Source organism: Thalassophryne amazonica, chromosome 14, assembly GCF_902500255.1.
Source record: "Thalassophryne amazonica chromosome 14, fThaAma1.1, whole genome shotgun sequence".
Taxonomy (NCBI): Eukaryota; Metazoa; Chordata; class Actinopteri; order Batrachoidiformes; family Batrachoididae; genus Thalassophryne; species Thalassophryne amazonica.
In genome coordinates, this window is record NC_047116.1 from 49,625,865 (window position 1) to 49,650,786 (window position 24,922).

The following is a 24,922-nucleotide window of genomic DNA, read 5'->3' on the forward strand; positions in this document are numbered from 1 at the left end:
GTGCGCCGCGCTCCCAGCGGCCATCGACAGATGGCTGCTCCGGGACAGACAGTCCAATCGCTCAGCCATTTCCTGACAATGAAAATCCGACGAGGGGGCTGGAACAGACCTCGTATATCGCACACCAGGTATCATGGATCAGTTTGGATATGTCAAAATACTTGAAGAGGTCATGTTGCCTTATGCTGAAGAGGACATGCCTTTGAAATGGTGTGTTTCAACAAGACAATCTAGTAAACAAGCACACTAGTAAACGAGCAAAATCTTGGTTCCAAACCAACAAAATTAATGCCTCGCAGATGTGAAGAAATCATGAAAACTGGGTTATACAACTAAATACTAGTTTAGTGATTCAGGATTGCTAAAAAAAGCAGTTTGAACATAATAGTTTTGAGTTTGTAGCATCAACAGCAGATGCTACTATTATTGTGAAACACCCCCTTTTCTACTTTTTTTACTAATAGCCCAATTTCATAGCCCTTAAGAGTGTGATATCATGAATGCTTGGTCTTGTTTGTTGTGAGAATGTACTGAATCTACTGGTTACTTGTTTCCCATGTAACAATAAGAAATATACTCAAAACCTGGATTAATCTTTTTAGTCACATAGCACTACTAGTATTCTGAACACTATTGTATATCTCAAAGTGGTCAAAGCCAACAGTGTCTTCACAATGGCAGGAACACTCGCCAGAGTTACCATCCTGCTCATCAAATATTTAAAGGGAGATGAAAAAAAAACACACTTAATGCCAGAGGACTCACAAGGGAATTTAAAAGACTGGGAGACTGTTCTCATTATCATTATAAATGTCAGTGAAATGTGAAAATCTGTGCAGCAGGCCTCAAGTAGTTCAGACGCCACACAAATGTTGCCTTAAGGCAACTTTTTTCATTTGATTGGAAATGAGAATCCATTATAGGCAACATTAAAACATGGTCTTTGAATATGTTTACAAACAGCAGTCACTGTTTCACCGTGTTGATTTTTGTGTTGTTTTAAAAAAAACTCATGTTGTTCTCATCATGGATACAAGGTCACAGAACAAAGCCAAGTGTCTCTGTAGCGAGGCTGCAAAGGCGCTATTGTTAAAGTTGAGTTACTGTGACGGTGAGTCACCAGCAGCAAATAAACATGCAGATCTGACAGCCGTGGCTTTTCACTTCCCCCAAGTGGAATAACCACCACAATATCTGGTTGTTCGCCCTGTTGTATCATTACCGTCGCAGGTTTGTTTCACTGTACTTAGTTATTACTTAGCACACCCCCTAAATATAGCCCTTGCCCAAGTGACAGCACGTCACCCAAATGCCAGCTGTGAGATTATTACGCCCCAAACCGCCTCCACTAGAAGCTCATTCAGTCAAAAAGACTTATGCGGATAATACGACAGTGTGTTATTTTATTTTAAAGATTTACTCGAGCGGAGGACAGCGAGGAAATGGGCAGCAGCGATGATGCAAGCCATTTTTCCATCAAGCTGGCACACCGCCGCGACTCTGAGCCCCTCCAGTCAATTTATATAAGCCAGGGTAGCTGTAACGAGACCGCTCAGCGGTTTGAGGTCCTAAGTCGCAAACAGATTTGATGAAATTAAGTGGGATGTGACTATTTACTGATAATTTGGAGGATGCTCACAATCATTACAGGGTTGGGGTGCGTGGATAATTGGGGGCCTGGGTCCGATCTGTTATGCTTGATCAGAAATGACATGCCAATAAGGATTTCATCCTACAGCAAATGTTAATCCTGACTGTTGCAAAACTTTGTTGAAATGTGAAACTAGAGAAACAGTCAGATCCATAAGTATTTCGACATTGACACAATATTTGTAACTTTGCCTATGTGCACCACCATAACTGAGATGACTTAAACAATGAATATGTACTTGAAGTGTAGACTTCCAATTTTAATTCAAGGGGTTTAACAAAAATATTTTGTTTTCCATAAAGGAATTACAGCCATTTTACACAAGGTTCCTCCATTTTCAGAGCACATGAGTGCAACAAACCATATGTTTGGGATTTTGTTTACACAGTGAAATGGGCTCATTTTTAATGTAGATGCTCAAAGCACTTTACAATGATGCCTCACATTCACTCATGCATGACAGTGCCCACTGAGGAGCAACTTGGGAATTCATGACCTTGACAAAGGACTTTAGTTATTTCCCAGTCCAACAGGAATCAGACTGAAGATCCTCTGCTCATAAGCCTGCCTTTCTAACCTCTAAAGTCACCAACCCATCATTCAGAAATCCAAACAGTGTGTTACTGTATGATAAGTCCGTCAAGAAAAAAAAATCCTCTTTGGATTGATGGGATTTTTTTTTTTTTTTTTTTGGTACCACTAGTCATATTAGTGTAGCAGATAACTGAAACAAAATCCTTCAAATGGTGATGCAAGCACCAAATTTGGCACAAATACACCTTAGACATTACCCTTTTGAAAAGGGTGTCCACTTGAATTTTCAATAGTCAGCCAGGTAGGGGTCAACAGAATTACACACGGGTCAAAATTGAAAGATGCGACTGAATGTTATGGAGTTATGGGGTAAAAATAGCAAAAATGGTGACAAAAGGTCAATTTCCTACTGTACAGGGGTCAAAAGTTAAAGTTGCTCTAATTTGAGAGAAAATCATGCAAATTATTGGTTTAGTTAATAGGGTTTTAAAAGGAATAGTTTGCATGATGTGTCCTGTTTCTTCGTCATGTTACAAGGTAACATATGTCACAGGTCATAGAATCCACTGGATGTCGACATTGTTTATCCTTTACTTTGCAGACATGCATTCAACACAGACAAAACTATTCCATTTATTAATCCTACTAGCTCAACCAATAATGTGCACCACTTTTTTACTAAACTTAGAGCAACTTCAACTTTTGACCCCTGTACAAATTGAAATTGACCTTTGTCACTATTCTTGGAGTTTTTACCTGATAACTCCATAACATTCAGTCACATTGCCCTTTTGGGTAATGTCTAAGGTGTATTTGTGCCAAAATTTAGTGCTTGCATCACCATTTGAAGGAGTCCTCTGTAAATATTCACCTGTCTGCTGTACTATATCACAGATTTCATGGAAGAGTGGAACAGATAAAGATTTTCACACAAGAAAAAGGGAGTCTGAAGAGGTCTGGAGTTCCTCGTGCATCTTCAGTCAAACTGAAGTTGAAATTTCACAACTTTTTAGCAAGTCCTGTGCCCTACACCACTGTGCAGTTTTCCACAGCCACAGAAGCCTTCAGAGTTGTCCCGGTTGTCTGTGTGTCTTTTTACAGCACATTAACTCAGTATTTGAAGAATGACCTACACCAGACACATTCCAACCTTGACTTCTATGAAAAAAACGGTGATTATTGTTATTAACAATGATCCTTTAGTTTGTCCAATTATGTATGACCTCTGAAAATTGACATCCTATGTTTAAAAATGCTTTAATTCTAAAATGGTTAATGCAGAATTTTTTTTATGAAACTTACCCTTATCCTTTCATTTCATTTCAGTTGTGTAACAAAGGCAACATATTCACCCCATGATATCATCTTTATTGTGACTGCGGCACAAAAAAAAAAAAAAAGAAAAACATAGGCTGGCATATGGAAAGTGCTGCTATAGAAATAGAATATGCAAGTCCTATATAGACCCTGAGGCCCTTTGATGCCACCGCTTATCCCTGGATTACGTAGTGGGAAGTATCTCAGAGTCGACATGTCTCCACGGACGGGCACACTAATCCGATGCAGGTTACCTCACCAGCCAAAATCTGTTGCTCAAGGACAGAAACAGATGCAGACACCTGGAATCAAACTCCAGTCTATATGTTGGTTGTCCAACTCCTATCCCACAGAACACCTGGTCCAATGAAAGCTGTAACTGTCTTCTGACCGGTAATATTCAAGTTAACAAAAACCATTTTCTTTAATGCAGCCTGTCGTTAGTAAAATGCACATTTGATGCCATAACTGTCCAGCAGTCGAGAATTTTTATGGAAAAAAATTTATTTGATTTCATTGACATGAAAGATTGATGTAACCATGAACATTAACCACCACTGACATCATCCACCATTTGCGTAAATGCTTCCAAAACTATAAAAAACGCAGGCCAACTCGTGCATCCCTCACTGGTCATTTGTACCATGGTATTCAATTGTCTTCGTGCTGGCTTGAGCCCTGTGGTAAGTACATTCAGAGATATTCACAAGGCTTTTGTTTTCTGTATTTGGAAATATAAAACAACCAGCTGTGGGTTGCTGAACTAACCATGCTGCTACCACAATGGAATTTTGGTTAATAGAATACTGAGTTCTGCTTTCACAATTTAAAGTGTGTTTTGTGTTTGTGTCAGCAAACAGATTAGCAGCAAACTTACTATTTTTCACTTCATGACTGGTTTTACACATGAAAGCATTTGTGGTAAAAGGTGAGATAAGTTTGAATTCACATGATTTGAAACTTAATCAGTATGACGAAATCTGTCCCTCTTCATGTAGGGATAATTCAGTACATTTAGTGTTTATCAGTGACTCAGGTTTTCTGGGAATTACTGGATTTCCATGATGTGAACCATTACTTAGAACACTATGTTGCCACAGGCATTTGACTGCTGAAGCGACTGCACACTGACAAATGCAAAACCTTACAAGCATATATAGTATGTGTAATTTCTCATCTAAATATTAAATTTACACTGAAGATAAAAATCACCAAAGATGGAAACTTTCACTAAGATGTAAGGACTTGTTTTTAAATAATACATCTTAAAAATCTTACTTCAAAGAGTCATAGAATTGAAAGTCATACTGGAGATGACCACGCTTTTTTGACTCTATGATTTAAAGATGCTGCTTTGTTTGTAAAACACTTTATATTACTTTTAAAATACAGCTCAAAATGAGTTTTCAGCACTAATTTCAAAACTTGTTCCACTGGCATTTTTTTTTTTTTTTTGGTTACATGAAAACAAGGTGTTTTTAACCCTTTACATAAAACTCACAAAAGTAGCATCTTAACTTTATGAGCCAAAACAAATAAATAAATAAAATAAAATAAAATAAAATCTTGATTCCTCTCAGATATGACTGAAAACCTGACACAATGTTAAGATGTATTATCTGAAACAAGTCCTTATCTTTAACTGGAATTACACTTAATTGATTTGGCTTGGTTACCACTGTCAACTCACAGTGAGAAGGTCCTGGGTTCGCTTCCCAGCCGGTCCTTTCTGTGTGGAGTTTGCATGTTCTCCCAGTTTTTGGATTTGTTTCCCCACCAGGGGCTCCAGCTTCCTCCCATTTCCAAAGACATGCAGAATCGGGGAAGTGGTGACTTTATATTGACTGTATATGTGAGAAAGACTGCACGTGCTTGTCTGTCTATATGTGGCCCTGCGAAAGACTGGAGGCCTGCCCAGGGTGTACCCAATGAACTCTGGGATAGGCTCCAGTCCCCCATGGCCCTTGAAATAAGCGGGTTTGCAAAATGAATGAATAAATTTATGATTGTCACAATAAATGTATATATTAGATATATTATTAGCATTGCTATGAATAATTAATATATAATATATATTCATTATCATTCTTAATTATAATATTAACAAGAAATTACACAAATATACACATGGTAAGCAGTCATGCATTCATGGATAGTGACAATGTATACTGTCACGGTAACCCTGGTTACTGCTAACAATTAGCATTAGCCAAAATTAGAGTGAATACACCAAGTGCGACGAATGCTGAATACGCTCTGTGCATTTTTTTTTTTTTTTTTTGGCCCACCCATAAATCAAATGTCCTCTGTTACAAATAGTGATACATTCCATATTTGGAAATCTGGTATTTCCCAGAAACCATGGACTACACTCCAACAAGGTTTATAACAATATTGAGTATGATGTGAAATATGCTGTTGATTCACAGTCTGGCGCAAAAAACGTACCCACTGTAACATTACATAAATTTAGAAAAATACATAAAAAAGTGTTTATTACTATCATGTGCTTATTTTGCAAAATAATAGTGTTACAGGTTCTAATCAGAAATTGAGATTCTGGTGTGTGCTCAGTATCCATGAGGGATTTCTGCATTTCTTTTACTTGTCCAAATCAAACTTTGTCCTTGCATAACTTCATTGAACAATAAATATGTAACTATTCAAATTTAAGTCGAAACATTGACTGGACCCCATGGTTCATTCAGAATAAAACCATTCTTAAAAGAAACTGGAAAACAAACTGAAACTCAATACCTAAACTGAACAAAAACATTATGGATACAGATTTTTTTTTAAATGTTCACAAAATGAAGCATTGATGTTGTCATAAAATAAACAAAATAGCCCCAAGAAAAACAAAACATAATATACAAAATAAAAAAAGGATATAATTGGAGACTATTTCTGCTCTCCGTTCTTTCTCCACCCCTCAAAGTAATTATGTGCCAATGCCCTGGAGAATGAGGACCAACACCCCTGTTTGACCCAACTCTTTGGCATTTATGGAGGGGAGGAACACACAATGTAAAATGTCTCTGCCAGGCAAAGAGCCACAGGGGGAGTTCACTGGATGTTATGCTTTCACAAGTTCTATCACACAATAAAGTACATTTGGTTGGACTTTAACATGATGTTTAACTATTGCCCAAAATAGCAAAAGCACAGAGAATGTGATTTATTTTTTAGAGAATGTTACATGGGCGTTCTCGATGCAGAGAACTATATAAGACTTGGAGCAGCTACTCGAGATTTCCTGCAGGAGGCGGCCACTCTGTAGTGATGATGCAAGACCAGTCACAGCGCGGTCGCCTACTCGCCATGTTTCACAGTAGCTGTCGGGTTGCCGATGGCCTTTGCTGCTTGAGCCGTGCCAGATCATTTTCTCTGGCCTGTGAAAAGAAAAACAGAGGTTCAAGTATTTTAGCTGGCTGGTCTTGCCATGTGTCCTTGGCAAAAATCCAGTTTCCATTTAGTCATGCTGTCAGCAACCCCTTTAATCAACTTCAAACAGACTACAAGCAGTGTGGAATCAAGTGTGTGTGGGGGAACAGGGGGTATTTTGCTTTTTATATATCTTTGTCTTTGTCCGCAGCTGATTCTAAAATAGTTTCATGCATTCCAATTGCAGGAGTTCTGTCCCTCTCCTCTCCATTCATTTTCTAAACCTGCTTATTCCAAATAACACTGATGAAATGATGAAAAATATTAAATATCCATTAATTTGGAAATCATTCATTTTGGTGCATCTGTAGTGACTGTCAGCACAGGAGCACTAATACTCTGCAAAACACACACACACACACATTATCTATACATATGTGTGTGTGTGTGTGTGTGTGTGTGTGTGTGTGTGTGTGTGTGTGTGTGTGTGTGTGTGTGTGTGTGTGTGCGTGCGTGCGTGCGCGCGCGTGTGTGCGTGTGTGTGTGTATTTTTCTGTGACGTAACTTTTTAACCAGTAATGAACCAGTAAAGGACAACGGTAGGATTATATAAGTAATGAGCACATTACTTTACTTTAGCTTTTGCTTTTTTGAGTTCTGATGTTTTCCCACACAATGTACTTTGTGATTTGAGTTTTTGTTTTAATGACTACCACTGGGCCTGAAAAAAAACAATTCTACGGGAATGTGAGGATGATGTATGTTTGCACCTGTCAAAGAGTGATGTCTTTCATTTAACCTTGTGTCCACAGCCATCTCCACATTATGAGTAAATGTGTTGCACATATTTAATGACATAATGTTTGCTGAAGAGAACACTACAAAATATGTGCACTCAAAATTAGAGTACACAAGATGTAACTGCATAAGCATTACTCAGGTCGTCAGATAAAGGCTAAATGTCCAGAGCACATTATGCTGGAATAATTAAAAGATGTTTGTGTGTTCCAGCCCTTTATGACTCACCATGCACTGTCCTTGAGGACATCTCGACCATCAAATGAGTAGATTGAAACATCGTCACTCATTTTATGTCCATTCTCAGTGAAGATGGATTCCCAGCTGCTGAATAACACTTGGTGCTGCATTAAAAAATAATAATAATTCTGAATATCTATTCTACAGCAGGCAGCAGGATATGGCACATAGAGTAGTTCATTTAGTAAAGCTGGTAAGTTTGTGTGAGTTTCACCTTGAGGTTGACTACTGGGATGCTGTCCCTGTCTGACCTGCGGACGATAGTGTAGAGGTCTTGGAGCTTGGAGGACAGAAAAGCTCTGAATGTCCCTTTCAGGCCCACTGCTCGGGCCTGCTGGAAGCACAGGAAGTCTGCTCCTCGAATCCCTTGTATGTTACCACTCTGAGGTGCATTCAAGGCAATGAGATGCAGCTGAGGAGGACAACAGGAGTTCATATTAAAGTGGCAGCTTGAAGTTTCGTGTCTTATTTGGTCGCCCAGTATCCCACCTCAACTTCACACTGTGGGGACACAGGCGTTGTTTTAATATAGTCTGAAATCAGAAATAAATGCAGCTGATGTTCGGCTAATAACACGGCCAACGCTAACAATGTTTATCAATGGAAGGAAAGCAAGGTGGAAGAAATATTGTATAATGTTATCAGACAGCTCTGGGGTGGTAATGATGTGAGCACCTCAATGCTCCATGAAGATTATGTCTAACTGTAATTAGGATGGCTTCAGTGCAGAGGACAAATTTTGTTGTTTGTATATATGAACAATGACAATAAAGGCCTTTCATTCACTCATCGATCATACAATCATAAAAATGTATTACGGTAACAAACTGTTATTGTGAAGAATAAACCCCATTTAATTTGTCCAGTTACATATTGGATCTGAAAATGGAGGAACTGTGAAAAAAAATGGGCAAATTTGTACTACTTTGTAATCAATTAAAAAATTAATTAATTACTAATACTGGAATCAAACTATTACAAGAAAAAAAATGAATTCAAATAAACCTGCATACATTCTCCTGTATTGATTTGGTCTGTAATGTGTCTGAACTGAAAACACTGACATCAGATGCACATCTGTCTACAACCCAATCAACTGAGAGTAGAAGGATCTGCAGCTCGTGACGTGTATGTCTATGATAATGTCTTTGATTTGACAGTCCAATTGTGCAGATGCACCAAATGACTGGAAAAATGTGGTGAGACATTCACCCAAGAAATATGGTGTGAAAACTTACTGCTGGTCCCGATGGGTCCAGATGCACAGCTGGCTGTAGTGCAGGTTTCCCAGGTTGTTGTGGTGAAGAGATGAAGTGTTTGTTCTCAGTCTGTCGGGTGGCTAACCTTCCATCTGTCTCACTTGGATTTCGAGGATCTGGGAACCAAGGTCCATACCGAGGGGGATATCTCGGCTCTTCATGAGGTGGTCCAGGCTTCGATGGAGTTACAGGTGATTGTGGTGGAGGTTCCACAGGTTGCATAGAAGCACTACTTTGGGAGTAATGGCCAGCTCCATTGTTGAGGGACTGGTCCTGGGACTGTGGGTAATGAATCACAGGTGGAGGGTTAGCCTCCGCCACTTCGTTGCCCTATAAAGGAAAAAGGAAAAATAAGTCAGGAATTAATAAAATTGGTATTTAAAGACTTCTCTACATAAACAGTGGCAAAATATATTTGTTGAATGACTGTTTACCAGATCTCTGAAAAAGGGATTGTAGTCTCCAAGCTATAAGAGAAGAAAAAAGAGCTGATAACTCATTAAATGAAAATATGTACATTTGATCTAAAGTTTGTTACAGTACTTTAAAAGTCAGTAAATCTATGATTTGTACTGTTTCAAGATCTATGCCACCACTCTTCGGTCTCTAATAATGGAAGTAGTAGATAACTGTACCATAACTTGTCGCAGTCCATCCCGGACTCTTAAGTAAAGATCTGCTCTGTCTATGATGTAGATGAGGCTGCCTTCTGCTTGCCGTCTAGAAGTAGCAATCATTGTGTCATATGACCTCAGAACTGTGACCTGTTGAAAACAAATACATGACACTTAGCTTTTACTGACATAAAAACATGGTTGCCAATTATATAATGAAACTATTCAGGTTGCATGCAAGCACGTGTCAACACGTTATGGTGAGAACATACTGTTTATTTATTTATTTATTTTTAAGTAATATTATGAGGACAATAGGGCAGTAGAAGCCCTCATTATGGAACAACAGGTCCTTGTATGGCCCTAGTGAGAGCACTGGCCAAGGTTTTCAAAAAAATGTCAGACATGTTCTTGGTGGGTGCTGGACTTTCAAAAAACAATTATCATGTACAGGATTTCATTACAGCTGAGTGCCAGTTTCCAGTATGTTGGCCTCAGATTTGCATCTCTTCTTTTTGCATTTACACCTTTTGTCTGACTTTTTGCTAGTCTGTTAGACAGTGCATCTAGTATTCACAGCACTTCACTTTTTCCACATTTTGTTATATGTACAGCATTATATATGGAGTCAATTCTTTTTTTTCTCTCAAAATTCAATTCTCAACATCCCATAATGACATGAAAAAAAGTTGTTTTTTTATTATTATTTTGCAAATTTATCAAGCCACTCAAGAACATTTACAGAGTTTTCCTGCCGCCACTCCTTTGATATCTTTGTTTGTGTGCTTAGGGTCAATGTCATGCTGAAAGATGAACTGTCACCTCCAGTCTGAGATCAAGAGTGCTCTGAAGCAGGTTTTCATCCAGTGTGTCTCTGGCATTGCTGCATTCATCTTTCTCTCAATCCTGATTAGTTTCCCAGTTCCTGCAGCTGAAAAACATTCATGTTTCTTATGGTCTGACAGATCTTCAGGTGTCAGTTGGCAAACTCCAGGTGGGCTGCCATGTGCCTTTTACTAAGGACTGGCTTCTAGACTGGCCACTCTACCATTGGTGGATTGCTACAGAGATGGTTGTCCTTCTGGAAGGTTCTCCTCTCTCAACAGAGGAATGTTGGAGCTCTGACAGATGTGGACCATCGGCGTTCTCTGATCAACGTCCCTGAGTCCACGCCCTTTCTCTATACAGAATGCTCAGTTTTAGATCGACGACCAGCTCTAGGAAGAGTCCTGGTGGATCTGAACTTCTTTCATTTATGGTTTTTCATGTTGTTTGTAATTTGACATGCACTGTCAACTGTGGAACCTGATATGTGGACAGGTGTTTGTACCTTTCCAAGTCATGTCCAATCAACTGAATTTACCCCAGGTGGACTCCAAATTAAGCTGTGGAAACATCTCAAGGATGATCAGTGGAAACAGGAAGGCACCTGATGTTCACTTTTTGAGCTTCATGGCGAAGGCTGTGTATACGTATAATACGAGGTCTGTCCATAAAGTAACGGTCCTTTTGATTTTTTCAAAAATACTATATGGATTTGATTCATATGTTTTTACGTCAGCCAAGCTTGAACCTCTGTGCGCATGCGTGAGTTTTTCCACGCCTGTCGGTTGCATCATTCAGCCTTGAGCACTCCTTGTGGGAGGAGTGGTCCAGCTCCCTCGTCGGATTTTCATTGTCAGGAAATGGCGGAATGATTTGGGCTTTTTTTCCATCAGAATTTTTTCAGAAACAGAGACATGCAGCTGGAAACCATTCGAAAAATTTATCTGGCTTTCGGTGAAAATTTTACGAGCTTCACAGAGAATAAGGACTGTTACTACAGCTTTAAGGACCCCTTTAAGGATGCTCGGCGCGCCGCACTCCGACCTGCGACGACGCGGCACAAGCCACCGGACCATTTCTAAACGGATGGCTCTGTGGATACGAGACCGTCGTGTGCTCTTTCTCTGGTTATCACAAGAGCTGGACATCAGCCATTTTCCGGCAGATTTCACTTTTAACAAGAGATTTTGTCATGGAAAGCCACGCGGAGGCTTCGCGCATAAAGACCGATTCGCTTTGGAAGCGAGACAAAGGAACACCTCCATTTCGGCATGTCAGAGGACAAGTTTGGACATGTCTATCTCGGCTTTCAATGCTTACCAGTCCAGTAAGTATCAGTGAAATTGTGGAGAGCTGGACATGTCCCAACTTGTCCTCTAACACTCCGAAACGGAGGTGATCCTTTGTCTCGCTTCCAAAGCGAATCGGTCGTGATGCGCGAAGCCTCCGCGCGGCTTTCCATGACAAAATCTCTTGTTAAAAGTGAAATCTGTTGGAAAATGGCTGATGTCCAGCTCTTGTGATAACCAGAGAAATTGCACACGATGGTCCCGGCTCCACAGAGCGATCCGTTTAGAAATGATCTGGTGGTTTCTGCATCGTTGTCGCAGCTCGGAGCGCAGCGCGCCGAGTGCCATTGTGGGCCATCCTTAAAGTTGTAGTAACAGTCCTTATTCTCTGTGAAGCCCGTAAAATTTTCACAGAAAGCCAGATAAATTTTTCGAATGGTTTCCAGCTGCATGTCTCTAACAGTTTCTGAAAAAATTCAGATGGAAAAAAAGTCCAAATCATTCCGCCATTTCCTGACAATGAAAATCCGACGAGGGAGCTGGACCACTCCTCCCACAAGGCGTGCTCACAGGCGAATGACGCAACAGACAGGCGTGGAAAAACTCACACATGCGCACGAAGGTTCAAGCTTGGCTGACGTAAAAACATATGAATCAAATCCATATAGTTTTTGAAAAAATAAAAAGGACCGTTACTTTATGGACAGACCTCGTACATGTGATTTCTTAGTTTTTTTTTATTTTTAATAAATTTCCATACATACATACATACATACATACATACACACACACACACACACACACACACACACACACACACACACACACACACACACACACACACACACACACACATATATATATATATATATATATAGATAAGAAAAGTATCCAACCTTATTATTTTTTTCAAAAGCCATATAGATTTGAATCACGTGTGACTGCGTCAGACAAGCTTGAACCCTCAGTGTTACTGTCACTTTAAGGACGGCCCCCAGCGGCTGTGGGGTGCGCCGCGCTCCGAATCCGCCATCGACAGGCTGAACGACCATTTCATTTCTAAACGGATGGCTGTCTGGATCCGTGACCATCGTGTGCCATTTCTCTGGTTATCACAAGAGCTGGACATCAACAATTTTCCGGCAGATTTCACTTTTAACAAGAGATTTTGTCATGGAAAGCCGAGCGGAGGCTTTGCGCGTCACGATGGATTCGCTACTGGAGCGAGACAAAACCACCTCCGTTTGGTCTCACAGGACGGCTTTGAGATGGCGTTCAGACAGCTGTCGGTGGTTTTTCCATCGAGTGATTATCCGAGAAATTGTGGATGTGCCTGGACATGCCAGAACATGTCCCGTGAGGCTTCATCACGGCGTTGCTGTGCGCCATGCGGCACCGCCGCGATGTGCGAAGCCTCCGCTCCTCTTTCCATGACAAAAACTCCTGTAACAGTGGAATGTGCCGTTCATTTCCAAACTGGACGCTGTGTTTTATCCAGGACGTCGTCTGACTAGCACAGGAATTGTGAAAAGACGTGGGCATCAGCACTTTTTCAGCACATTGAGACAGACGTGCGGAAGAATTCCGCGTGTTGCTTAAAGCGACAGTAACACTCCTTATTCTCTACCAAGCCCGTAACATTTTCACCGAAAGCCAGATAAATTTTTCTAATGGTTTCCCGCTGCCAGTCTCTAACAGTTTCTGAAAAAATTCCCCCATTTCCTGACAATGAAAAGCCGACGATGGGGCTGGACCACTCCTCACTCAAAGCCTGCTCACAGGCGAATGACACAACCGACAGGCGTGGAAAAACTCACACATGCGCACAAGGGTTCAAGCTTGTCTGACACAATCACACGTGATTCAAATCCATATGGTTTTTGAAAAAAATAATAAGGTCAGATACTTTTCTAATCGACCTCGTATATATAACTTTTTTACACTGTCATTATGGGGTATTGTGTGTATAATTTTGAGGAAAAAAATAATTTAATTATTTTTGGAATAAGCCTGTAACATAACAAAATGTGGCAAAAGTGCAGTGTTGTGAATACGTTCTGGATGCACTGTACTTTTACACGATACCAATGTAATATCACTCTGTATGACCACACCTAATTTTGTACCATGGGTGCACATATGAGCAGTTATACTCAGATTTACACAATGTGGGTGTTGAGTATGGATAGTACCAGTGAAACTTGTGTTCCACTGTGCCCTGCTTTGCTCCCGATGGAACATTAAGCTCATTATTCTCAACCCTAAAGACGTTTTGTACCTCAAGTCCCAGCTTGGAGTAAACTCAGTACCCCATCTATGGGAAGGAGGAGGGGTACTGATTTTACCCTCTCAAGTACACTTGGGAGGACACTTTGGGTAGACCCAGGATGCCCTTGAAGTATGATGTATTAACTCTGGAGATACCTTAGATGGACTATATTGCAGGAGAAAAAGTTTGCCAGCACCTTTACATCATGTATTTCCATGTTGAACAAGCCATGGATATGCAGCTTTAAATTTGATTACCTCAAACAGTCTGTCTCATCAAGGTAAATACTTACTTAGTGACAGGAAAGTTTAGATGCAGTGGTGACACTTACCCCAAAGAAATGTCCAGGAGGTCCAGGTGGTCCTGGAGGACCTGGGGGTCCAGGGACACTGATAGCTATAAATAGGAATAAAAGCTTGTAAGCATTTTTTCTTTTAATATTACATATTAATACAAATACTACATTTTATTGACATTTTACATTTTATTACTTCTTTCAGACAGGGGGAGGTGGCCAAGCGGCTAAGTGCACTTGCTTTCAGTGCTGAAGGTTCATTGTTCAAAACCCACCCCTGGCTACTCTTTGCAATATGGAGTTGCATCAGGGAGGGCATCCAGCGTATAACTTGTGCCAAATCAACATGCAGAGGCAACTTGGATATGTTGTGGCAACCCCGAGTGTAAACAAAGGAGCAGCCAAAGGGACTTACAATTAAGATACATCTTTAGTAAAAGTAAGTCTCTTCGGCTGCTCAAACTTTGTCAGGAGATAGTGAGTACCAGTCTGCCCCTCATTTTCAAATATGAGAGTGATTGGGGCATGTTTGTTTATATGAATCTTCAGTAAAATTTCATAACGATATATGAAAAAATTTTGGGCTCCAAGCTGTTCACAAACAAGCATACAAACAAATGTGCCAAACACAAAGGGCCCTTCACACATAGTGCGAATTTGGTCGCATTACGGGCAAAACATGTGAAACAGACAAACATCGCACCGACGGGCAGGCATGTACGATCCTGCTGTGAAGATTTCATACATGAACACAGTGCGAGCAACTGGAGCATGTGTAACCACATTGCACCGCTGCTGTGGGATAAATAATCAATAAAATCCAGCTGGTACCTGTGGAACCACATGGTGTTGCTGTGGAATAATTAAAAAATAAAAACCAGCTGGTATGTGTGGAACCACATTGCACCAATGCTGTGGAAAACAAAACAAAACAAAAAATACATTCCACCCACGTGATTTGAACCTGCACTTTACTGATTGCCAGCCCGAAACCTTACCACTGCAATACCGTCACTGGCCTATAAACAATGTGGGAAAATGCCTGAAATCAACAAAGAGATGGACGTATTTAAAAAAATAAATAAATAAAACCACACAGCATAAAAGCACCCTCTTATCAAGTATGAACCATCTGTTCTTCTGTAGATGACCCATGGTCACAGACATAGGGTCATGAAATAACATTAATGAAGCAGTGCGCTGTTATCATGTCCACATCTACTGGTCCGGTGTGTCCAGCTGGCCCCGCACGCGTGTCCATGTGGAACAGAGCTCATGTGGGTGACGTGACATTTAGATTGCCTGCTGCGTGTTATGATCTGATGGTCACCTGTGGCAGCCTGTCAATGTGCACGCGCTCGCCGCAGTCCGTCGCAGCAGCAATATATGTATTTATGTATGTCCACATGAAGACAGCAAGCAGACACACATGTGTGTTTCCCAGCCATGACATCCAGAACTAGAGATCCAACAGGAGCTGCTGTGGGCGGACACACGTCAGTTCAGCGCACACACCAACACACCATCTATATATTCATATATCAGCAGCTCATGCAAGTGCACACTCTCTGTCTTTCAGCTGCTGGTGTGCGCAAATAGTTGTAGCAACAGGTGTACGAGGTGTTCGAGGCAGCTATGAATTTACATGTTTTACATACGATTCCTGCTTCATGCACACTTTGTGCACACTTCAACCAAATTCGCACTATGTGTGAAGGGGCCCTAATAAAATGCACAAAAGGTCAAAACAGCAAACCCTACTGGCAACAACAATCAACATAAATGGAACAAATGAAAAATTCCAATGCCAAGAATTTATTGAAAGCCCATGCTTAATAAAATAATAAATCAATACATTTTGAGCATAAGGCCATTTACTAGCCAGAAATGGAAGAAAATGGAATGTTTTCTGTCTGGGTTTAAAAAACACAAAAGAATCTGATGGTCTGATATAAACAGATAGCCTATTCCACAGTCATAGAACAAAAGCAAAAGGTCTACAGCTTAAGGTGCGTTTACACATAGGATGAATGCATTATGAATGTCATATTTGCGTCATTCTTGGCACATTCCTGACATTTTTAACATGACTTATTGCATCTGAATTGCTTTCTTAATACTGCGTGTTGGTGCATGATGTTCGTGGAGCATGTTTTTGGCTGTCAAAAAATCTTCCACGAATGTCATGCACCACCCTCATTTCGCCTCATGTCATTGAGGTCACAACTGAGCGTGTTGATCCATCTTGATTAGTGGTGATCTTTAATAGAGCGTGACAGTGTTCTTCTCTGAAGTGCGCACAATTAAACCCTGCTGCACTGCGTTCAGTTTCATTGCTGCAGTATGCTGAAGAAGGACAGTGATGCCAAGTCGGCTAAAAGTGTTGTTCCAATGCTCATCAGTGTGCTCCTGCAGGTGTTCCACCTGCTGCATGTGCCTGATGTTTGGGAAAACGAGCAAGAGCCACATGCAGCCACACATCTGGCTATCTCCATCTCCTCCTCCTCTCTGCGCTACTCCATGGCACAGAGCCCAACTAAGCATGCAGTCACAAAGTTCATCTGTTGTGGATTTTGAGGAGCAAACTGGAGCGATCTGAATTGTTCAGCATCTGACGGTTGGAGGAATATGATGTGCGTGTGTGGAGACAATTCGCCTCAAACACAATACGCCTAAATCGCACGCAGAACATTATTCTTGTCCATGCATACAGAATGTATACTTCGTGGTGACTTGCCGTCGTATGTGTAAACGCAGCGTAACCAACTTATTCTTCACCCTTAGCAAAACTGCACCTTGAGACAACAGGATATATGATGGTACATAAAGCTCAACAAATTCCATAAGATATGGAAGTATACAAGTATTCAGTATTTTATATGATTGAAGCAAAACCTTGAAACCAGCCCTTGTATGAATAGGGAGACAGTGAAGGGAAGATAATACTGGACTACTATCAGATTTCCTTGTTCCTAAATGAACACCACAAGCTAGATTTATTTAATTTGTATAGTCTATAAATCCTGAGTGGTGTAGGGCAATCCAGAACATTACAGTATGGGGGAATGAAAAAAATGAATAAATCACTTACGGTGATGGGGCCTGTATGGTCCTGGAAATGAGGGTCCTGGGGGTCCTGGGGGTCCAGGAGGCCCAGGACGACCATCATAACCAAGCCCAGGTGACCCTGGTGGTCCCTGTGGTCCAGGAGGGCCCTGTATGGAATCTCCCTTTGGACCCTAACATAAAAAAAACACAACTTTGGAAGTTAATAAAATGCTAATGTTTTAAAATTACCAGTTGTTTCCACCTACTACTGAATCAACCAAATATAAATCTAAAGTGTGGCTCAGATTTGTGACTTCCTGATTTTCATCTCTGTACCATAAATGTGGCACACTGGTCAGTACTCACTGGTAGACCTGGTTTGCCAGGAGCCCCTGTTGGTCCTTGTGCACCTCCAACACGTGGGTCAAAATATCCAATACCAGGCTCTCCCTTTTCACCCTTCACACCTGGGTCTCCCTGCTCTCCTTTTAGTTCATTCTGTTGGCAACATTTTTAACATGATAATTTATCCACCTACAGCACAAAAAAATAATCAAGTTACTCATGATTCATGAACCTTAATGAATGATCCAACAAGATGAATAAAATGTTAATGTCCAAGCAATATCTTGAATTACATACGATCAGTGCTAAATGCATAAAGCTGCTGCTCTTACACCTGGCAGAAATTTGCTTCCATTTTGCATCATAACATGTAGAGCTACAACTCTGCTCCTTGTCTGTTTGCACCAGAGCAGCTCCAGCCTGGCCACATTTGGTGCAGAATCCTCCAGAGCAGGCACGCCACTCGGCAAAAGTTCCGAAAAGGCAGCTGCACCTGTAGTCGCTAAGGGAAATGTGCAGCAACATTTTGCCAACAACTCTCGATAACACAGTGATTCTTTGTGTGCTTGCCATGGAAATTGGACAGCGATGTGCATGAAGACTGCATTAAATTGAACACAAGGTCCAGAAAATTTTGAATATGTTCATCACAGGCGCAGGTTTAAGTGAGCTTTCCCAAGCTGCTCCAGCATGCTGACCTCTCCCCGGGATGCACACAAGCCATGCAAAAGCGCTGCTTGACAAATTAAGAGATGAACATGGCAAGGTGTAATGTCTGCTTTACTAGTCAAATTAGTATGTAATTTACATTAAAAATTGTGTCCAAATTACAAAATGGCATGTCTGCTGCGAGCTTTCTTGCTGTTCTCTCAATTCTTTTTCTGTGCTTTGGTTGGCTAAATTTTTTGCAGCAAGTCAAATTAAACTCAGGTCTATTACACCTCTATACATATCTGCTGGACATTTTTCAAATGGTCAAAAAAAAGATGCAAGCAGTTCAAGAAGGCTTTCAAGAGCAGACAACATTTTAAGAACTGGGCCACCACACCCCTATAATTGGTGGCCAGAATACGTTTTTGATGGCCCAAATCCAAACAAATCTAAAAACAATTCGGAAAAGGACATTTTACGCAAGTTCACACATAACGTGAAAGACGCAGAAGCCGGAAGAAAAACCACAAACCAAACACGAAATGGAGAACCACAAACCATTGTGCATGTAAATGAACACAGTGCGAGCAGCTGCACCACATGGTACTGCTGAAGTGGAGAAAAATAAAATAAAAACCAGCAGTATAATTAGTGACTATCACTGGGTTGATATAAATAATAAATAGAACCCTGCGGTTAAGAACCCTGGTTAAATAAAAAAATAAATGTCACTCACGGGATCCAAACCTGCAATTTACAAAAGCTCTGATTAAGAGATGGAAACTTTATCACTGTGCTACAATCACTGTCTTATAACAGGAGCGTAAAATGGCTAAAATCAACAAGGAGATAAACTTTTTTTTTTTAAGAGAAAAAAGCACCGTATTAACTGACAAAACAGAGATTGTTACGGCGTATTTTTGGTGATATGTGACTGAAAGTGGTGTATTTGTGGCACTGTTGGCTTGTCATATTGTCATAGTCCTGCGGCGTGCATATTCTACCGGACACACGTGACATTCAGATCGCCTGCTGCATGATCTGATGACATGTGCTGTATGCAGCCACTTTAGCCTGGCTGTGAGCCCTCAGACGTGGCTGTCCGGCCCCATGTGATCATGTCTGTAAATACATATCATCAGCATGTCATACAAGTGCGTTTTCCCCCACACGCCACATGTGTGTGTGTGTGGGGGGGCACGCACATGCCATGTGTGTTGCTTTGCAATGCCACACTCATGGGTGCACATACAAATTTCATTGCCAGCTCGAAAGTGATTGTCTGCTCACTATTTTCATGCTGACAGTGCAAACAGCACATTTTCTAAGTAGCCAGCGAGTTGTGTTGGATGTTCGTGTGTGACACCTGGAATTTGGCCAACACCTGCCACAAGAGGGATCGAATGGGCTCTCACATGGCACTCTCTGTCTTTCGGCTGCTGGTGTGCATGAATAGTTGTAACGACAGGTGTACGGGGCATTGGAGGCGGCCCCGATTTTTCACGACTGGCATGCAATTCCTCCTTCGTGTGCTAGTCGGCTTCAATCGTGTTATGTGTGAAACAGCCCTTAACTATGACACTTCAATAAATTAAAAGTCATTAACAGAATGAAAATACATAATTATTTATTGATTAATTAAATCTGATTATTAGCTGAACTTAAATAAAGGTGTTTGTTTGCGTGATGTAACTATAAAGTGTGCAGCCATACACAGTTAAGTGTTGGCCACTTTTCCTGTGAATTGTGATGTGATGTTTCCTGAAGACAGATTCTGATGGAAAATTTAGCCAGAATTCTCATCTAGGTGAAGAAACTGCTGAAACACACTCCAGAGTACCGCATCTTTAGACGTGTAACATTCCAGCCACTTAAGCAGCTACTTCAATTCACTCTTAAAATTTTGTTTGGAGATTGTTAGGAGGAGTCAAAATGTAAACATGATGCCTTTTTTAAAAGACTTACCTTGAATGTATAAATATCAAAATTCGAAGCTGCTCCTGCAAATAGTGGAAAAGTTTTTTAAGCACCTCTGTGTCTAATGATGCCAGCATCTGAACAGTCATGTTTTAGTGGGATATACCTGATGTCCCCGGTAGTCCTCTCTCACCACGCTCCCCTTTTTCACCTTTAATTGCTGCCACAAAATTACACATTTTTTACACATCACAGGATTAGACATGGTCCTGCTCATGTGTATTTAATAATGACAGTATAAATTTGACAGCATGTTGTTCTAACTGTAGTGGTATTCTAAATCTCTTGACGAAAGTGTATATCTCCAATAAGCTGAGGCAGCTGGATCAAACAGACATTAAGACAGAACTGTTTATCTCTCCGGACACTTTAAACCTGTACTAAATCTCTGTTCTTTGACTGACACTTTTACTTAACTACTCCGTTTTTGATCTCTTCCTTTGAGGACTTCTATCCTGGGAAAGTAGGTGTTGTGCTCAAACATCAAACTGTGCACTGGGAGAACATACCTGGGTAGTTCCTTGCAGTTTCATCATAGCGCTAGAAAAAGAACAAGGGGAAGAAATTCTCAAAAGTAGTTCCCATTTACAGGTAATGGCCATCTTTTTTTCCAAGTCAAATGTCACAATTAACAATCACTCCATTAGTTTCACCAGTCACAAGTTTGTAACAACAGCAAATGGTTACTTGGAAAGTTTGATGCAGGAATTCTGTTCATCTCTCTCTCAACTCCCCCTTGTGTTTAACCCGACCATGTTATTGCCTGACCTTGTGCTTGAATCTATTCAAAACTTACGGCTGACATTTTAATCAGCAGACAATCATTCCAAAATGTGAAAATAAACAAGGTCTCAGGTGAGACAATTAGAGCTACCATCCAATCAAACAGCATGTAATAATACATACAAATGTCCATAAATCAACATTGCTCAAACTCTGACATTGGCTTTTGCACTTACATTGAAACGTTCAAGGGGAATGTTTGGTCCAGGGGGTCCAGGCGGACCAGGTGGTCCAGGTGGGCCAGGAACTCCCTGATGGAAACAAGTTATTCACACTCATTCACTGGTGTATCACTGCAGATGAAGCCTCATAAGGAAGATTCAAGATGGCTAAGATATGGCTAAGATGGCACAAAAAATGATGAATTTGGCTCTAAAATTAGGTAACATCTGATAGCATTGTTATGAACTGTGTTTTGACTGTTTGTGTTTAAACACACAAATATCAAGACGTCACACTCACTCTGGCCAGTGTGTTTAACTTTCACACAGTGATACAAAAACAAACAAACAAACAAAAAAAGCAAAGCAAAAGTCAGTGATTGCCATGGTTTATGTTTTGACTGTTAAATTTTGAAAACACACTTTATGTGTGTGCTTTTTTTGAAAAATGCCCTCAGTAAAATCACAAAAAAATAACTTTTTTTTTTTTTTTAAATCCTTTCAAGTGTGAAAATGCCATTATAATGTCTGTGATGTTGGGCCACAATGGAAACAAGCATTTTGTTTTTATTTGTTTATTTTTATTTTGCGTTTTTGTGTTACCCGTATTGGATGTATTTATGTATTTAGCTAATACATTTTTGTATCATTTTATGCATGTTTACATTTTATATGAATACAAATCAATCAATCAACTAAAGTGGCTTAGTGGTTAGCCCAAGAAGGTTGTGGGATTGATTCCCACCTTGTCCTTCTTGTGTGGAGTTTGCATGTTCTCCCATGTTCGTGTAGGTACCCTCTGGTTGCTCTGGCTTCCTCCCACTTCCAATGACATAAAGGTAGGTGAATTGGTGACTCTAAATTAACTGTAGCTGTGTGTGTGAATATGTTTGTCTGTCTATATGTGGCCCTGCGGTAGACTGGCATCCTGTCCAGGGTGTACCCCACCCCAAATCTTAAGACTGCTGGGATAGCCTCCAGAGCCCCCCATGACCCTTGATTAGAATGTCTGTCAAGATCGGGCACAGCTTTCAAATCCATTAGCGCTAACACTAAAAGACTTACTGGGTAGCCGTATCCAGCACCACTTCCTGGTTCTCCTTTCTCACCCTTGTATCCATTGATGCCAGGGCGGCCCTGTGGAGAAAAAAAGTCAGTGGTAATGTGTTTGTAGTGTTTGAAAATCAGGAGGAAAGTACAATTACAACACAATATAATTGGGTCACACAGTGCCAATATAGCATAGGAAACGTATAAAAACAGAATGGGATGTGTGTATACATTTTTATGGATATTTATAGTGCACTGTCATGATACCACTAACCTGCTCAACTACCCAGACTTGGAATGTATGTATGAAAATGTTTTTTAAACAGATATCAGTGATTTGGAAATGGGGACTTACAGGTCTTCCAGGCATTCCAATTTCACCCTTAAATCCAGGAGGTCCAAAGGGGCCCTACAAGGAGGAATAAGCAAAACCAAAACAAAATAAGAAAAGGTCTGAGTCACTTGTAAAAATGTAAAATTAATGTCATGGTATAAGAAATGGCAAACAATTTTAAAATTAATATGGTAGGATAGGTTGAATATTTTGAGATTGAAACACCTACAGGAGGTCCAACAGGTCCCACGGGTCCTCTGTCTCCCTGCATGCAGGAAGCAAGTGTAAAAAGATATGACAACAGCATGACAACAAAGCAGTAAATAAAAAAAAAAATATATATATTTTTTTATTTTTCAACATTTGCTCTACATACAGTATTTTTAAAAATGCAGAAAACACACGTGATTTCATCTTCTTTTTTTTTTTTGCATTCATGTACATGTGAAAAACAAAGTCAAAATGCAGTAAAACTCACCTTTACACCACTTAGGTCTGTCAAATACAGAGGATTCCCATCAGGTCCAATTATGAAGCCTGGTTCACCCTTTTCACCCTAAACACAGCACAGCACAAATGATACAAGCTGAATACTCTGACTGTTTTTTGTATTGCAGACCTGACTTGCAACTGGCCAATGTGCTAAGAATCACCTGAATTACTTAATGTTTAAATATAAATACGGTCATGTCAGCATCACTGAGGTACAGTGAGGAAAATAAGTATTTGAACACCCTGCAATTTTGCAAGTTCTCCCACTTGAAAATTATGGAGGGGTCTGAAATTTTCATCTTAGGTGCATGTCCACTGTGACAGACATAATCTAAAAACAAAAATAAATAAATCTGGAAATTACAATGTATGATTTTTTTTTTTAAATAATTATTTGTATGTAAATATAAAATTCTTGAAAGGGTAGTTGGAAAACAGCTAACTGATCATCTGCAGAGGAATGGTCTATTTGAAGAGTTTCAGTCAGGTTTCAGAATTCATCATAGTACAGAAACAGCATTAGTGAAGGTTACAAATGATCTTCTTATGGCCTCAGACAGTGGACTCATCTCTGTGCTTGTCCTGTTAGACCTCAGTGCAGCTTTTGATACTGTTGACCATAAACTTTTATTACAGAGATTAGAGCATGCCATAGGTATTAAAGGCACTGCGCTGCAGTGGTTTGAATCATATTTATCTAATAGATTACAATTTGTTCATGTAAATGGGGAGTCTTCTTCACAGACTAAGGTTAATTATGGAGTTCCACAAGGTTCTGTGCTAGGACCAATTTTATTCACTTTATACATGCTTCCCTTGGGCAGTGTTATTAGAAAGCATTGCTTAAATTTTCATTGTTACGCAGATGATACCCAGCTTATCTATCCATGAAGCCAGAGGACACACACCAATTAGTTAAACTGCAGGAATGTCTTACAGACATAAAGACATGGATGACCTCTAATTTCCTGCTTTTAAATTCAGATAAAGCTGATGTTATTGTACTTGGCTCCACCAATCTTAGAAACATGATGTCTAACCAGATCCTTACTCTGGATGGCATTACCCTGACCTCTAGTAATACTGTGAGAAATCTTGGAGTCATTTTTGTTCAGGATATGTACTTCAATGCGCATATTAAGCAAATATGTAGGACTGCTTTTTTGCATTTGTGCAATATTTCTAAAATTAGAAAGGTCTTGTCTCAGAGTGATGCTGAAAAGCTAATTCATGCATTTATTTCTTCTAGGCTGGACTACTGCAATTCATTATTATCAGGTTGTCCTAAAAGTTCCCTGAAAAGCATTCAGTTAATTCAAAATGCTGCAGCTAGAGTACTGACAGGGACTAGAAGGAGAGAGCATATTTCACCCATATCGGCCTCTCTTCATTGGCTCCCTGTTAATTCCAGAATAGAATTTAAAATTCTTCTTCTTACTTATAAGGTTTTGAATAATCAGGTCCCATCTTATCTTAGGGACCTCATAGTACCATATCACCCCAATAGACCGCTTCGCTCTCAGACTGCAGGCTTACTTGTAGTTCCTAGGGTTTGTAAGAGTAGAATGGGAGGCAGAGCCTTCAACTTTCAGGCTCCTCTCCTGTG

The 24,922-nt window shown here is 40.3% G+C and overlaps 1 protein-coding gene across 4 annotated transcripts in view; it reads right to left on the reverse strand.

Annotated features, from left to right (window-relative positions):
* Positions 1-5,745: 5,745 nt before the first annotated feature.
* Positions 5,746-24,922, reverse strand: part of col18a1a (collagen type XVIII alpha 1 chain a) — a 100,270-nt gene continuing 81,093 nt past the window's right edge. For all 4 annotated transcript variants that reach the window (XM_034187063.1, XM_034187061.1, XM_034187062.1 and 1 more), the window contains 17 exons: positions 23,303-23,380; positions 23,054-23,089; positions 22,846-22,899; positions 22,506-22,577; positions 21,456-21,530; positions 21,006-21,036; positions 20,603-20,656; positions 20,485-20,519; positions 17,890-18,021; positions 17,567-17,714; positions 14,512-14,576; positions 9,819-9,947; positions 9,618-9,650; positions 9,163-9,513; positions 8,139-8,336; positions 7,913-8,028; positions 5,746-6,894 (listed from right to left, as the gene is read on the reverse strand). In XM_034187063.1, the coding sequence (XP_034042954.1) occupies positions 6,681-6,894; positions 7,913-8,028; positions 8,139-8,336; positions 9,163-9,513; positions 9,618-9,650; positions 9,819-9,947; positions 14,512-14,576; positions 17,567-17,714; positions 17,890-18,021; positions 20,485-20,519; positions 20,603-20,656; positions 21,006-21,036; positions 21,456-21,530; positions 22,506-22,577; positions 22,846-22,899; positions 23,054-23,089; positions 23,303-23,380 (1,821 nt within the window). In that variant the 3' untranslated portion in view covers positions 5,746-6,680. The remainder of the gene's footprint in view (positions 6,895-7,912; positions 8,029-8,138; positions 8,337-9,162; positions 9,514-9,617; positions 9,651-9,818; positions 9,948-14,511; positions 14,577-17,566; positions 17,715-17,889; positions 18,022-20,484; positions 20,520-20,602; positions 20,657-21,005; positions 21,037-21,455; positions 21,531-22,505; positions 22,578-22,845; positions 22,900-23,053; positions 23,090-23,302; positions 23,381-24,922) is intronic.